Raw genomic sequence first — 17,036 nt, 5'->3', positions numbered from 1 at the left:
TTTTGTGGTGCTGATGAAGTAAGAAGAAATGTTTGCTATGATATTTGGCACTGAAATACAGTGGCTACCAAAAGTATTTGTAGGTAGCATTATTCTTCAACGAAGAAACGTTTTATCAGTTTTTACGTTTCATTTTCATTTTTATAATTATATGAAAATGCTGTTAAATCAAACGAAGTATAATGTTCTTGGACATGATTAATTAGTATGTAAATATTAACGAGAATGATCTATTATATAACAATGAAGAAGCAAATTGAAACTTTCGCGATCGGATCTAGCCTTTCGAAAATGTCAGTTTTCTATCTCTATTAGAACGTCAACGAGCCAGAACGTCGAAAGATAGACGCATCATTCATTCCTTTTTTCTCGGTCGTTTACGAATTCGAACGGCAATCGATTTGCGTGCAGATATGCACAGAGTCCCGGTCGAATAAAAATGGAAATCGCGGAGGCAGTTTACGCCGGGAATCAATGCAATCCCTTTCCAGATTAAAATTTTATTTGCAATTAAACGACGATGGACCAGCTGTGTTTGCCGTCGCAATGATCTACCTTTCTGATAAAACGAGAAACAACAAACGTAAAATGAAATAAAAAAACAGACAGAAAAAAGAAAAGCACATACGACTGGAGCAGGTCATCAAGCATGTAGTAGTCGATTCATTCGACTTTGTTTCTCGTGATTATTAAAAACAATCAGTGATTCGTTGAAACTGAAGAATCGCGTGTAACTAAATAAATAATTGCGACATGAAGAATCGGACGGATCTTAATAGAACTGTAAAATCGGCCTGTCCTTGTTCCCATTGCTAAATGAATCTACGTGAATATTTTTGAGAACACGCACGTCGAACAGTTACGAATAATAGTTAATGTAAAAGGTAGCTCGGGAACAAGAGCAATTTTTAATCATAATTGCCTTGCGGCTAGCATGATCTTCCGCCATTATTATTGAGCGTAATTACCGCTACTTTTCAATATATTAGTTCCGGCCATTAGTGTTTCAAGGTCTTTTCTATTTCCTTAATAAATGGTTTCGTGAGCTTGTTCTTTGTTCGAAGTTATTTTACGATTTCTTTAATTCTTTTATATATAGATAAAAAACATTTAAAATTACTGAAATAAATTTTTGTTTTATTTTCAACATTATAATATTCTATCACATTAGATAGCCTATTTATAATATTTACATTAATTATTATCGTACAGTTGTAAGACAAAAGTTGTACAAAAAAGCAGTACTATAATCGAAAGAGTTAATTAAAATATGTAGAAAAAGTGAAGAAGCGCGGAAGTACGTATATAGATCAATGTTTGTAGATGGTAGCTTTGGAATTATTATGCCAGACCACGCATTCAGTTATGATATGTACTCTCACTGATAGTTAATGATTCAAGGCTGACTCTTGCCACTGGAATTGTTAATGATTCAATATTTATTGACTCGCACTGCCGGTGATTCATTGATATATGCTAAGCTGCATCGTTGTAAAATTTATCGTGGAACGTTTATTTATGTCAACGGAAGCAGTCTGGCCGTTTATGATTGATTTGTACTACTGAGCGCGCAGTTGACTTATGCTACTGGGAGTAAAAGAACCGTTCATATAATATGTACGCGATACGAGAATACGATTATATTCAAGAATCTTGGGATTCGAAATATACAATTGGAAAATTAATTGATTCGAATATGTAGCTTTCAAGATTAGTATCAATTTCTCAATGTCAAAAGTAACAAAACTCATAATGTTACATGAAATTAGTTTCATGTAATTTCCGCGAAATTTCAATTATAGCTAACGTTGATACGTTTAAAGAGCGTGATATATTGACACTCAGATTGATAAATTTAATTCGAAATTATTACGAGTTATACTATATTTAGAAAATCATGTTTAAAACGAGGATGTATGAGGATCCATTTAGAATTTCGAAGAATTTTCTACTTTTGTACCAAAATTAATATTCCTTTCCACATTTCCCTACAGAACGAATTACACTTTTCTTACATATTTAAAGCACTTATGAATACGAAATTACATCATGCTTTTAAGAAATCTTAATTAAGTATTCTTTACTCTCTTTAGTTAATCTACATGTTCCTAACCTTTTCACAGCAGAAGGAAATTATTTCTCCCAGCAATTAAAGTCACGTGTATACACAAAATGAAAATACATTTCCATTTCTGAAGTTCTATTTAGACAACAATGGGAAACATAATATTCAACGCTATTAAACGTTAATTTCATAAAATATGCACGATAGTGTTACAAGAAATAAATTAATCCATTAATTTTGTCCCTTGCACCATTACAATAATAATATTATTGAATTTTTACAAGATGCAACTTACAAATTATCAACGCTCTAATAATTTTCTTGCGTAATAGCATCAAGTTTAACAACGAAACAAATATGAGCTCTGCAGAAAATTTTGCTAATTACAAATCGTTCAAATCTTAAAATTATAAAATAGAAGTTCATAACCTACAACTTTTGACTTGGAAATTCATTAAGATTATTAGTAGATAAATTATTAGAGGATCCTGCCGAGGATTAAACGTTTTGACAATTGCCTAATAATTTCTCAGGTTAACTTGAGTTTGCCCAAGTGTCTTAATACTTATGAATGTGAATGTACACAGCCGTACATACGCGTACACAGATCTGAAAACGCGACGAGTTGAGGATTTATCATTCAGCGCAGTGGTAGTTCGCCAGTTCATTCGTCAGCGAGAGTTACACGGTCGGCGCGGCGGAAAACAGGTCGGAAAAAGCGCGAAAGAAGGACGCGGTGAAAATGGATGCGGCTGCGGGCCACAAGCACGGCCGCTGATTGCGCCGCGTCCCGCTCGCACCTGCTCGCGTGTGGATTTCGGATTTGCTGCGTGCAAACACGCAGCGTTGCCACTGAATTATGTGCTCGATTAACCTCGAATCGATTTCAACCGCGTCGCAGCCGCGTTGATTCGAAAATAATTGTTTTCCGGCTTATGATCCATTCGGGGAACTTCTTTCTGTGTGGTTTGACATCGTTTGATTCGGTTTGTTCATGTCAAATGTGGGAATTCTAAGACGTGATTTGAGCTACGTCGATAGTAAAAGAGTTAGTTGCAAGTTCGAATTACGTTTGAAGAGGTATGGACGAGTGTAAGATGGTTTGAAGAGCAGTTGAAGTGGAAAATGGTTTGTTTCTACTTCTTTTTATTTTTTTGGTGATTCAGCAAGATAGTGCTGCAATATTGGTATTGACACTTCTTTGATTTTCATATGTGTTTTTGTATTTAATAGTAGAAAGATTAGTTGGATTATTTTAACCCATTAATAAAACTGATCATTTTTACCAACGAGTATACTCATTCGCAAACTTTTGGCTTGTGAAGGAAGATGAATGGTTTCCTGCATTTCATTTAAAATAATAATAGATTATTTGTATAAGATACAACAAAAGTATGCTTAAGAGGAATAAAGGAAAAAGAAAGAAGAAATTACTACCTATGTTAGACGAATGTTGTTTCGTATGGTATAAATGAATTCGTTAGTAAATACAATGAATGACGGAGATAAAGTGTTATCAAATTTTTGGATATTTGCATGAAGATTATTTGGATATTTCCATTTGATCGTGCGACGCTGTATTTACTTTCGTTGGAATTTTATCGAGAATCCGATATTAATTTCATCGAAATAGGTAGTGAGACGAGAAATATCAATCGGTAGAATACTGTGTGCGCATATTAATACTGCACCGTATTTATATCATCTCTATAACTTTAGGATAGCATCGAATGAGATAATTACTGGTTTTTAAAGCGCATGAGATTATAAGTGCTACAAGTTGGTTTCTCAAAAGCCAATGAAGTTATTTAATTATTTTTTTTTTAATTAAATGGTTCTGAGTGCGAGCCGATCTTTTCTCCCTCGTTTTTTTTTAAAGACGAATCTTTGTCATTCAAATAATTTTCTTTCTACTTTCGTTCCTTTATTATTGAAAGCAAAATCAACTAATATCTGTCACGTTATCATTGTCCGCTCGTTACTTTGTAACTCATTTTTTAAAAACTATACTTAACAGTTTAAGAAAATAATATATGTGTAATTCGTGTTTTGTGATACAAAATAGTGTATGTGGTGGAATAATGTATAATGTGTTGCATTATTGGAAATTTCTCAATAAGAAAAAATTATCATTGTCGATGTATCAGTAAAGAACAAACTCCAAAATCATATGGAAAATATACGTTTACGAGTAAAATATCAAATACATTAATTCCTCTAACATCATAGCCTAATTTAGAAGTCCAAGGTGACTCCCAGGAAAAGTAACTTTTATATTTTTCCGCCACGGGGAACAAAATCGTGGAAACGAGCGTGTTGCCATCTACACTAATTAAAATCGAGAAGTCGTGGAGGACGGGCAACGTAGCTCGAAGATATTCTTTCGCGGTTCGCCGACCGTCCAGGAGAAGAGAATTGGGTCGCACGTGGAGAGGGTCTGCTTGCCGGCAGGATGAGCAGGTCGCAGTTAATTGGGTCATCGTCACGTCGCGTTTAACGAATGTTTAATTTGTCTCGTTACGAAGTCGGCTCCGTGATTAATTTCGATTAACTACGCTGTCAGGTTCCTGCGTCCTGGTTGCACCCTTAACCTTGTCCATGATTCGTTGATGACTCTCGTTATGAATTTCAGAGATCTAACTAATATGTTTTAGGCCGTTTTGTACTTTCAACCTAGTGTAGCTAGCATTTTATTTATTTAGGAGTGTTTATTTTAATATTGGGAATATGAAAATTAATAATTGGTACAAAATACAATAGTTTAATTTGAATATAATGGCATGTTAATTAAATATGGCAATACAGCGTCGAACAGATGGAATAAAATTTGACAAAATTAGTTTATGGATTTTATTGTACATCGTTTCAATTATTTTCGTAGAACTCTCGGTGTCTACGTGTCCTGCACACTTTAATTACACATTCTCGAATACTAAAATGGTCCAACCATATTTCATTTGATAATTTACTACCTCGTGTCTTTCTTCATCCCATAGCTCCGACACGCTGTGTGATTTTGAATTTCGTCAGAATGCAATTTTTAGGCAATAAGCAAGAACGACCATGGGACCGGCAACGCGTAAAAAAAAGTGGACAGACAAAAATTGCCTACCATTTGTTCTGTTGGAGCGGCACAGTAAAAAAAAAAAAAGGTGAAAACAGGAAACAACTGAATTTACTTTTTCAACGTTAAACTGAAAGTGGGAAGAGAGACCCGAAAGAGATTCGTTTCGATGATTTCGATTTCCACATTGAAACGAAGGCTCATGATAATATATAATTAAAGGCAGAGGCACTGACAGATTTTCAACGAGAACCATCAATATCGAGTCGAGAATGGTCAATATGGTCAATGTCGGTGAAAAATTCAGTGACTTTGAAATTTTTCGCTTAACAAACAATTTCCCATCGTACGTTAAATATGTTATTCCTAATTTATATTTTATTTTCGTTCGAATGAATTTCCTCTATTTTTCTATTCCATGGTTTTATTTTGTACAGAATAAAACAGTGATATTGTTTGAAATTAGATTCGTTTCGCAGCTTAAGTGATATGAAATCGTTTCTTTCTCTGCCCTGTTATTTTTTCCTGTTTCTTTTCCCAATTTCATGACCGGATTTTATCAAGTTTCACCGGACTGCAGATATTAAATTCCGCGTACGACCGAAGTCTCTGGAATTTCGACTTTTCAACCGGCGGCCATAAAATTGTTAACGAATTTCGCTACGTTTTGCGCGACATTCTTTCCCGGTTTGTCAAGTGATCATTTTTGATTTTTATCGTTTCAATCGTTTTTATAAAATAGAAATAGATTTCAACGATTTTTGTGCACTAAGAGTATGTGTTTACCGGTGTAATATTTAGCTACGGTTTACGAATATAATATTCTCTCTTCATAATTTTGTACGTTGCATATTTTAATAAATTCTTACAATCACTTTTTTATGGACAATCTTATAATTCTTTTTCTCTGATAAGCTTCCAGCTAAATTTCACTTATAATAAATATTCTTCTAACGACAATCGTTTTCGCGAAATGGAACATGCTGGCATTTAATTTTTTAAACCTTTTACTCACCTCTGCAGGAAAAGCGTAGTTGTTAATGCGATGCTCCGATCCGTAATCGTTATCCATTCCATAGTGTATGTAGATCTCCTCGAATTGATAATGATAGGCGAGTGGGCCACCTGTTATATTGACTCGCACCTTCGCTTCCCGATCCGCTCTGAATACCAGAAACTGACCGGTGTTGTATAAATGCCCGGAAACCTGAAAACGAAATCAATTCGAAATCTTACTCGTTGGCGTAATCGATTTACCATTCCATCATTAGTAAACTTGTTGTTAAAGTTTTATTTTAAAATTCATTATATTTTCAATAAATATTTTAATATTCCATTTCTGAAATTCCAAATTCCAAATATGATTCAAACGGAATTAAAATAATTACAATCGAACAAAAATGGAAAAAAACTAAGGCCACTGTAAACGAATCTGTATGGTAAATTATCATCGTTAATTATTTATACTATGAATTTATTAAAACGCACTAGGCAGAAAATTATTCACTGCTGTGTAGATATAAAGTAACATCAACGTATGTAGTTATATGCACAACGTAAAATTAACGTAACATTTTTGTAATCTAGTTGTATCTATAACGTAAAATAAACGCAAAACGACCGATTTTATCAAGCAGGAAAAGCAAACACGGTTCCTGGCAAATCAAAATATACTAAAACCGTTGGAAATGATAGTCGCGTTTGGCATCGATCGGAATCTCGAAAAAGGAACGTTTCTTCCATCACTTTCATAACTTTACTGCCTGATAAATTTCTTGTAACTTCGATTTTCCTCCTCCCGTTTCCACATTGTCGACTGGAAACTTTCCCACTCCGCAGCCACAGTTTTCTCGCTCCGTTCCATTTGCTTTTCAACCTAAATATTTTCTACAGTTTGGAATTCGATAAATCCATTTCCACAAGGATACGGTAATTTACGTAAATTTCCATGAAAAATTCCTCACGATATTTTAACGGAAAATATAAGTATAAACGTGAAACGAGCACGTTTCCTCTCTCTTCCTGGTTTCGCGTTATAAAACGTAATTACGAATGGCGTTTTCCTTTCATCGAAACTGAATAAAAGTCGCGATGGTAACGCGATGAAAAACCGGGGGCCCGAAGAATACGCCACAGAGGAAAACACGATCCGACGCGAGATGTATAATTAAAATGGCGTAACTCCATTAAGTCCCGCACGAAACGCAATTATCCCATATTACGCGTGCCGCGCAAATCATTTTCATTTAAATCACCGCTACTCCGGGGGAAATTTTCAATCCAGCCGGCGTCCATTGAATTACTAATCGGCGATCTGCGTAAAATTTCGACCAGCTTGTAGCGGATGTGTTCTACAATTCAAGCAAGAATTAACGACCGATTAAACTGTCTTCAATAAACCTTCTTCGATCGGTTTTGTCCAGCACGCTTTAACGCCCGAAATCGTTCATCATGACTCTACTAATTGTTGCATCGGTAACTGCTGCTCTCTCATCTCATTTGTTTATTGATACTGGTCATTGTGTTTCTGTGGTACTGACATGCCATATAGAATTATTTTCCTCTGTTCACGTATTGCTTTGTTTCGTGTAACCTTTATCTAGAGACAATGATGCTTTCATATTAGGATAGCATCAGATATATGTCAAATTTATTTATTTTGTTTTCACGTTATCAATGTACGCCAAACAAGTGCATTTCCTCTTCCTGATTCCGTGTTATAAAACCGTAATTACAATTCGCGTTTACCTTTCATCGAAATTCGATAAATGTTATCAAACAATTGTTTAAATATAATCAAATAATTATATTTCTTATGATCGTGTATTTAATTGGTTGCAATAGTTTTTATAAAACGACTCTTTTGGGAATGATGTAAGCAATGCAAGTTGTCATATCACGATATGAGAAATAAATATGTCAAATATTATTTGAGCACGCTTTGAACGGAAAGTAAAGAAATAGAAAGCTTTGTATCTGTTTCAATAAAATCTTCTCTTTTATCAAGATCGCTTGTAGACAGCGTATTGAATTCGCCTTTTTCTTTGTCATTATATAGAAACAAAAATATGGTTTATTTCAAAAACATAATCCAACTTTATATAAATCCCTCTAGATTTCTAAGAAGCATAATAATTAATTTTCATGCAAGGATATTAAAGATTTATGGAGAAAAATTACAGAATGATTATATGCAAGATACACGAAGAATACATATGTGATACGGAGCAAGGTAGTGGAAGTAGTAATGAACCGTCTTTAGCCAGACATATTACTGTGAATTCATTATGCATAGATGTTTCATTGCGAAAATTATTTCAATAGCCTTTTTATTTCTTACGCGTGCATGTATCTTAAAATTTATTACAAATAAATAACATTGTGGAATTAATGTGATCTTTCATTATAATCTTACAAAACAATCGAAGTACCGTAAATATAATCGCTCTACATAAGCTATGTATGTATATTGGTTGTTATTTTATTGAACAATTTAATTTATAATGATAAATTAATATTAATTTATAATTTATAATTTATATTAAACACATGATAAAATATTCATTACGAAATATTAATAAAATAGCAAATATAAAGTATTAATTTATGTTAAATATTGTAATGTCCAATGTAAAAGCGTTCCATAACAAGGCTCCATAAATTTTCATTTACAAATTTAATGTCGCTTCCCTTCCAAATTATTTACCATGTAAATTCGTTTTACAATATTCATTAAAATTCTCAATAAATTATCTTCTCTTATTTATCTACCATTTCCCCTAACACTTTTCACTCACCACAAACGTATCGTCGTTTCCTTTCTGAATTATTTACTATACACATTCATACTACAGTTTCATTAAAAATTCTACAATTATTTACCTACATTAATTCCTTACAATTTCTCCTGAAAATTCTTAAGCTATTTTCCCCAAAAAGAAAAGAAAAGAAAACATATTGTCACTTCTCCTCCTTTATCAAAACGATGTTCAGAAGAAAAGCTGTAGAAGTTACAGCTTTTACCAAGTTAGATCGCCAAGATGTTAACTGATACCACGAATACATATGCGGAACAGAGGCGAGAGGAGAAAGGGAAGAGTTCTTTGTAACGAAGTTAATGAAGCGGCCTTTTATAGACCGGCGTTACTTCGCGGTGTTTCGCAGTTTCGAAGCCGCGTACAAAGCGTTAATTTCGCGTCGGGTTCGTAAGACCGGCAGATGAGCCCTGTGCACGGTCAAGGCTTTACTAAATTTCCTCCCTCCCAAATTCCTAAATTACCTCCCACGCGACTCTATCTTGAACTCTGTGGCTCTCATCTTCGGTCTTTTCCACCACTGGAACGTTTCCCTTGCTGGCGACCTTCTAATTAGTACGCCATCAGCAAAACGAAACGTTGGTCGAATTTTCAGATCTGTGAAATCACGTGTAATTCTCATCTCGTTCTTGTTAACAGTCGTATGCCAAATATGCATACGTGAGCCGAAACGATGGAAAATAACATAGTGGAGACTTGTGAGGCATTTCGTTTCAGTTTCATTATTCATTATGTACTACATAGATTCGATTCCTTTATTCATTAAGCATAATACCATGCAGATTAAATATAAATTAAATATTCGGTTTCTCTATTCATTAAATGCTACTGATGAAAGTACAGATTATTTAATAAAGTAGTTTCTGTTCTTTTTCTTTTTTCCAAAGAAATTTGAGACAAAAATAGAAAAGTATTAACATGGACTACGTTTAGCTACAAGATAGCTCTGGATTGTGTTTAAGGTTATAATTAGATTGCGCATTTTTACGTGTTTATTTGAAACGTAACGCCTCATCCTTTCGATTATTTTTAAATACCAATGTTATAACAAGCTCGAACAAAATATGAGTGACTTCTCGTCTCGATCTTACGTTAAACGTCCTCTTCCAACATTACAGAGCGTTTTCCTTTGCTAGAACGAGAGATCGAGGTTAGATTGAAACATAAAAATCCGAAGATTATAGTAGTTTCAAAGATACAGAAGTACGTAGATTGTGTGAAACGATTTATTCAAGTCAGAGAAATGGCATATCTTTCTCTAAAATCCCCATCTCAATTAGCCACGACACAGCTACGTTATACCAGTTCCATAAATCAAACTTAATCGAGTGAAACGTTCTTCAAATCACGACGCGGCAATTAAACGCCACTAAACATAAATATTTCACAAAATATTCATCACGAAATCCCAAAGCAGGCTGCGCTGCTCGAAGGATGAACAATGTTGTTTGACAGGTTCGCGACACGAATTCAGGCTTGCACGAATTCCGGCAAGTTGGGTAGGCCAATTATCGAGGCGGCAGAAACACGGGGGTGGTCAGGGGTGATCCCCTTGATACCTTGGTAATTTCTTCGCGGCAGGGCGGCTGACGGGACAAGGAGAACGTGTTTCGGGAGCTACGAGCAAGAAAGGGCGTGAACTCGTCCCTCTACCGGCGGATAATTGATTAGGCATTTAATTGGACGGAATAGCAAGGCCAGACACTGTGCGCCGTTGTCGCCGTTCTCTCTCTCTCTCTCTCTCTCTCACACACACACATACACACTTACTGGTTGAGCGAAGAACCAAGGGAAGAGACGAGAGTTAGAGGTTCCGACGAAGTGCAAGACGAGGCTGGGAAGTCCATTTTCTTGTACGTCGCGAGAAGCTGAATTATAGCGTCATCAGTTAGAAATAATGAGGTAACCTCGGGGAGAAAGCAGCCGCGGACGACACGTCGGCAAAAGTCGCCGGCAGATAACTTATTATTTTGCAATAGATTTCCGCGCCTGGCCCTGGCCGAGCTCTATTCCGGCCAACTCATACGCTGTGCCCTGACTCTCTTCCACTCTCTTCCATTAAACATGTCGCCGTTTCCGCTTCGTCGCGCCCGTTTTTCTTTCGCTTCGTTCCCTTCTTTAGCCGGTTTATTAAGTTTCCTTCGATTGCCGATGTTTCCTCTAGTAAATTGTATTTAATGTGCGTTAGGTTTCTCTGTTATGTTCTTTCCTTACGCTTCCCTTATTTCCCTTATTTCCTCAACTTCATCACTTTCAAGAATTTACTACTAAAAACTTTACATTTTTCGCTTTCGATAATTCTGTACGCAGAATTTGTTAATGAATATACCAGTTTCTGAAAATTCGTTCTATCTCGTTGCCATTTTGACCTCGCTATAATTATGAAATTTTTAATTTTTAATTTTTAATTTGCCTTTCAATAAACAAAGGCTGCTAGTCTTGCGAGACAAATTTCCGTATAAAATACGAACAGAGATATCGCACGTATTAACGACGATTCTTTCATATCTGTTTCAGATCGAAGAAGCTCTATAACGATAAAAAGGCATCGATAAATGAAAAATGATCGAAAACCATCGGCCGAATATTAGAATAAAAATTCGGAATGAGTGCCGGAATAAATCTTAGCTCTTCGTAGAGTCTTTTCGACTTGAGCGAATATAAATCCAACGACGCCAAGAAGTAGCATAACTCACCCAAAAGAACATAACTCATTATCCCTCCGATGGATCTCCACCTTTCCGATTCTAATTCGCGGATAATCCTCCCTCTTTTTCCCTCTTCTTTTTCATCCCCCTTTCCATTCTCGGCAACTTCGAACTTGGATCAATGAGGCCGCCGCCGGAAGAAGACTCGCGAGAAGCAGTTCTACGAGGCCGAATCTGCACAAAGACCGTCCCCTTGGTTCTTTCCACAAGACCTCCAAGTTCAAACCCGTCTTCACGAGCCTTTTCGACGCGTTCCACCCTTTTCCTTCACGAAGGCAACGAACGATAGAAGCAGGAAGTCGTTCAGCCGCTGAACGAACAATCGTCATCGCGAATTCTCCTGAATCGCCGTGCGGCCTCGTGGTTTTGTTCCCCGTGGCGGCGGCTGGAAAATTCACGAGACGAAGAACCGCCACCATTGCGGTATAATCTTCTTCGTTTCCTTTCGTTCGTCCGCCGGTGAACGAACTTCATCGGCGCATCGGTGATTAATGCGGCTGGCGAGTTTCTTTTACCTGAGTTTCGAACATCAAAGGAAAGTTTCGCGCTTTCCATCGATCGAAAGGGTTCGCGGGTTCGCACGGAAAGGATTCTTCGCTCTGACGGAGCCGGAATTGTCTCGAGTGTCTCACGGGATTTTGATAGGGTGATGGGTGGTTCTAATGTTACCTTTTCTTCTGATATCGTGAATTTTACTAGCTGGAATTTTGACCTTTCGGTGGGTTGGCGAGAAAGTTGTTCATTGAATTATTGGCTCGTAGAAATGTGCGTTATATTCTTATCATAACATTTGTAGATTCTTTTAGCCATTTAGATACTTCATTTCCATGTAGCTTGAGATGTATGAATTGTATTTAACATTGTGTTTATTTGCATTCAAATGTAATACAATTATAACACGTACGAGGAAGAGACCAGTTGTACACAAAATACCAATTAATTCTTAATAAAATGTCAAATTGTAATCCAAAAAGGTGTTCATTTACTACGATGCACAGATATCACCGACAATATTTTCTTCTGTTCGTAAAAACAATATCATCATTTCATCTCGTAAATCTACGGCTTTCACTCGATTAAATAAAACCATCCGATCAACAGAGATCCATTGTACGTAAAATCAAATCAACAGAATTTGAAAAGCTTCGCGACTATCCTCGAAAATCTGCTTAAAGCGTGGCGAAATGCAAATGTTATTTAACGATTCGCTATTTTATCGGTATACCTGAGCATCGACAACCAAGATGGTATCGCGCCGGGTGAAAAGGAGCCAACGCGGCGCCGGGAATCTCAATTCTTATGGAACAATAGTCTGATCGCGAGTTAATTAACAACCAGCCGCTGTTTATACGACAGTTACGACGATTTATATCCCGGCCACGTTTCTGGTTTCTCCTGTTAGACTAGAAAGCCAAGAGCTTCGATTATTCTCGATGGATAAAAAACGAGGAATTTCGTTCGACTCGCACCGACACGCGTATTGCCCTCGTCTGTTATGGCAATCGCTAGCTTTTTGTGGACGATGCTATATACGAAAAGATTTTGTGGATGATGCTATATACCACAGTATTTTCACTCGCATTTGAAAAATAATTGGTTTGCACATTGTTGCAATTGGAGAATATATAGAATTTGTGTAAAAGCGTCAGGATTGACAATATATTAATTGGAACAATAATTGTTAAACTGCAGATATTTATGGAAATTCATAGTTTTTGTATGTCTGGAATGCCTACGAATCGAGTTCCTTCTATCGAAATTCCGAGTGCTGGAAACAAGAAATAACAGAATGAAATCGAGTCTAAAACGCTACTGATTATATCGACAGGAGATATTGGCACAAAGGCGTGGGAATGATAATTAACCCTACTAACTCTGTCTCACTTCTGTGCACAGTTGATTTCGAGGAGAAAATGAAGAATCAAGCAGCGAAACTGACGGACAAGGCCGAGTATTTGCTTGGTCGCGGATAGTTGGCGGTTTATTCGCGAACAATGGCCGTGTCGAAGAGAATTCTCTTTCGCGAGGAAAAAGTAACAATGGCACCTCTTTATTCAGAAAGCCGTTGCCCTGAGTAAACGAGCTCCAGTTCGCGAACGAACGTTTACAGAGTCACAGTATTATCTCGGCGAATACATTCAAATATTCTTTGCTACTCCGCCACGATTTCGCTTATCTGTCTGCTTACAAATGAATATCGAACGAAACGAAACGAGTGTCGTGTTTCTTTCTTTTTCTATTGCGTCGGGGTGCCTTCGTATTTTGTATGGATTTGTCGTGGCTGCTATTGATAAAGTTAGAGGCCAAGAGGCGGAGGAAGTGGAGCGGGTCTGCGTAAGTTCAAACGGATGCCCAGTAGAACAGCACCGCATATGGTCAGACATAAGGGGAATAGGATGGTCTCGTGTATTTCCACGCGAGCGAGTAGAATGGATCCGTGTACGGTCGGACGGGGACTGAAATAGAATAGGACAGGGCATAACCCGACGAGGATACAAAAGGATATGGATGGAGCTTTCAAATAAATTGTAAGTAACAATTCCTCCCCTCTGCCGCCAAGCAGCCCGTGTTCCGGCAAATATTACGCTGTCGTGTTATCGATCATACGACTATCTTTCTGTGAAAATAGCTAAAATTGCATGCTTCCAGTGATCACGCGAGTAACGTGAGTTACAGAAATTAAGCACGGCGTAGATTTCTTACGGATTCTATTTCTGACTCGTCACTTTGATTCGTTAAATCTTTATAGGTAGAATTTTATTCGTTTACGAGACTGAAGATCGTAGTTGATTGGAATTTTTTATTCATTTCGATTTCAGTATTAAAGATCGATAACTGGAAGATTCACGATAAAAGTGATTCTTCTCTTTTTCTTCAATTTTTAGATAATAACGCATTCTAGTCGTTGGGACAGTCTGACGATATAGCGGAATTGATATCGTAAAAATAATCTATATCTTGATTTATTGTTCAATGAAAATTAATGGATTCTATAAAAACAGTCTTTATCGCGAGCTCCACAATTTCACGATTCAATTGAATGCCGCTCAACATTTTTAATACTCATTCGTTCGATGGCTACGTTATTGGGTCAAATAAAAGTAGTCATATTGTTTTCGAAATGATTTTCCTATTACAAACAGAAAGTAGCGCGTTATTCAATTATCACAAAAGACGTTACACGGTTCAGAAAAGATTGAAATATACTGCTGCGTACACCGAAGCCAGTTAAAACAGCAAAAACATTTCACTGAAATATCTTGAACGTATCTTTACCCCATCCAATCTGCCCAACCAATAAACTCGCCAGTAACACCGGAACTGAAAAATACAGGCAGGAGAATCCCTATAAAACGTTCCTCTGGCCGGTTCACAAATTCCACCTCTCGAACGCGTTTCTGCCGTCACTTCGGTTCATCGAATTTTTGTCAGGGCCGGGAAAGAGTCGAGGGTGGAAAGTCAATAAACTCTGAATTCCGTTTCTCCAACCGAACAGAAATATTTCAAAACGTTCCCGGCTAACACAACCATCCTGGGTCACATACGAAACGAGTCACGATGATCGGAAGTCCAGACGTTCGTGGCTCGTGTCCCAATCCGCGGAGAATTAGGATTCTCTTCGAATCGGTTCGGTTTCGATCGCGAAATTACGCTGTCTGACAATTTTGGGATCGCGTAGCGAACGACGAATCCAGTTGAAACTGGCGGAAACGTGCACATGGGCGAAGATCAGAACTAGCACTGCATGTAGGGTGGTCGAAGAGGGATGAAAAAGGGCAGAGAGGGTGGAATCGAGAGAAAAGCACGGAGGAACCTCGGTCGAAGACGTACGTTCGACTCGGCAAGTCGGTGGTTCCGTGGTTCGCCCTATTGTTTAATTTAAGTGCCAAAGTTTAAACCAGGTTAAACGCCGTATAAATTCACGAGGTACATGAAACCACCCTTCGACTGTTCCTTTTGCCCTTCGCGTATACCTTTCGTGTCCTAGGAATAGTGGGTGTTATAAGGGGGATTGGTGAGGATACGAAATGGACCGAGGGATGTATTTAAATAGCGCTGAAACTAGATGTGACGTCACTGCGGCTTCCGGCTCGGGTAGTTAAGGCTGACGATAGTTAAGGCTTTTATCCGGTTTTTCACTTTGCTATTCGCTATTGGATTATCCTCTGCCGACTACGGACATTTTAAGTCGTTGCTGAATCGGGAGAAGGTTTAGGTTTCCTCGGGATAAAGTTTTCAGTTTCTAAGGCGAAGCGAATTGTTTTAGCAAACTACTGTGATTATGTAGTTGATTATGTTTCATATACCGCCCGGAGAACAGCAGATGGGATATAGTTAAATAGAAGAGACGCTTTATAATTTATAATTGTTGATACCGCACTACAGCTGGTACCGGAAATCAACTCTATTAAAATACCAGGTTTCAGGGATTTTGTTCTGGCAATTTCATAAATGTATTATCAAAGTACTAATAAATTAATTAATATGTAAATATAATGCACGCAATGGTATGACAATACTTTTTGTAGTAACTGTATCTACGTATAAAGTATAGTAGTTTATGCTCAAATTTTCCAAACGTTACGTTGGTGTACAGTATTCGGTATCCGCGGGAGATGGCAAATTATCCTTGGATTATTAATGCGACAAGTCTCGCGTGTCCGCGGAATTAATGGGCTGTTTAGAATATTAATTTCTAAGGAAGTACCGCGAAACAGGCCCAAATGGATCTGGCCTGACGCATCCCTGTAATGTAACTATTAATCTTCCGGGTAGAAACGTGCATGTGCAGTCGGGAACCGCGTGACAAAGGGCAAAACCTTGATACCCATAACTTGTCTCGGTGTATTTCGTCCTGTTCTCTTCCCACTCTGAATTACGGTTACACCAACCAAGAGATAATCGTATCGGACTGTGTACGAGAGTAAATTGTTCGACAAAAATATCGATTCGAGACTTTATTTAATGTCAGACAAATTTACTCTAGTTTACGTAAAATATGCGCGATTTGTTTCCATTGATATAGCTCGGTAAGACATCGAATGATTTTATGATTTTTCGATACACTCAATGTTTCTGATATGTATTAATAATATGCATATATAACATATATATATATATACATATACAGTGGTGAATAAAGGTATCGTTGCACAACGATAATTTTTCCATAAAATATTTTCCTATATAAATCTAATACAAAACGTACGAGGTGAAATGTCTTACCCTTAAAGGCACGAGGCGTATTATAATTGAGAATGGTATGACGTAGATTAACCCTTAATTACTATTACGAGGTGTTACAATATCGCAAACGTCGTAAACACTGGCATAATTTCCCTTTCAAGTAGCATGTGACACTAAATGTCTCAGTTATCTCGAAT

The 17,036-nt window shown here is 37.2% G+C and overlaps 1 protein-coding gene across 3 annotated transcripts in view; it reads right to left on the bottom strand.

Moving 5' to 3' along the window:
* Window positions 1–17,036, bottom strand: part of LOC122572986 (carbonic anhydrase-related protein 10) — a 228,753-nt gene that overhangs the window by 47,232 nt on the left and 164,485 nt on the right. For all 3 annotated transcript variants that reach the window (XM_043738787.1, XM_043738788.1, XM_043738789.1), the window contains exon 4: window positions 6,145–6,336. In XM_043738787.1, the coding sequence (XP_043594722.1) occupies window positions 6,145–6,336 (192 nt within the window). The remainder of the gene's footprint in view (window positions 1–6,144; window positions 6,337–17,036) is intronic.

Source organism: Bombus pyrosoma, linkage group LG11 (assembly GCF_014825855.1).
Source record: "Bombus pyrosoma isolate SC7728 linkage group LG11, ASM1482585v1, whole genome shotgun sequence".
Lineage (NCBI taxonomy): Eukaryota > Metazoa > Arthropoda > Insecta > Hymenoptera > Apidae > Bombus > Bombus pyrosoma.
The sequence above is the reverse complement of the archived record's forward strand: the minus strand, read 5'-3'. Positions and strand labels throughout refer to the sequence as shown.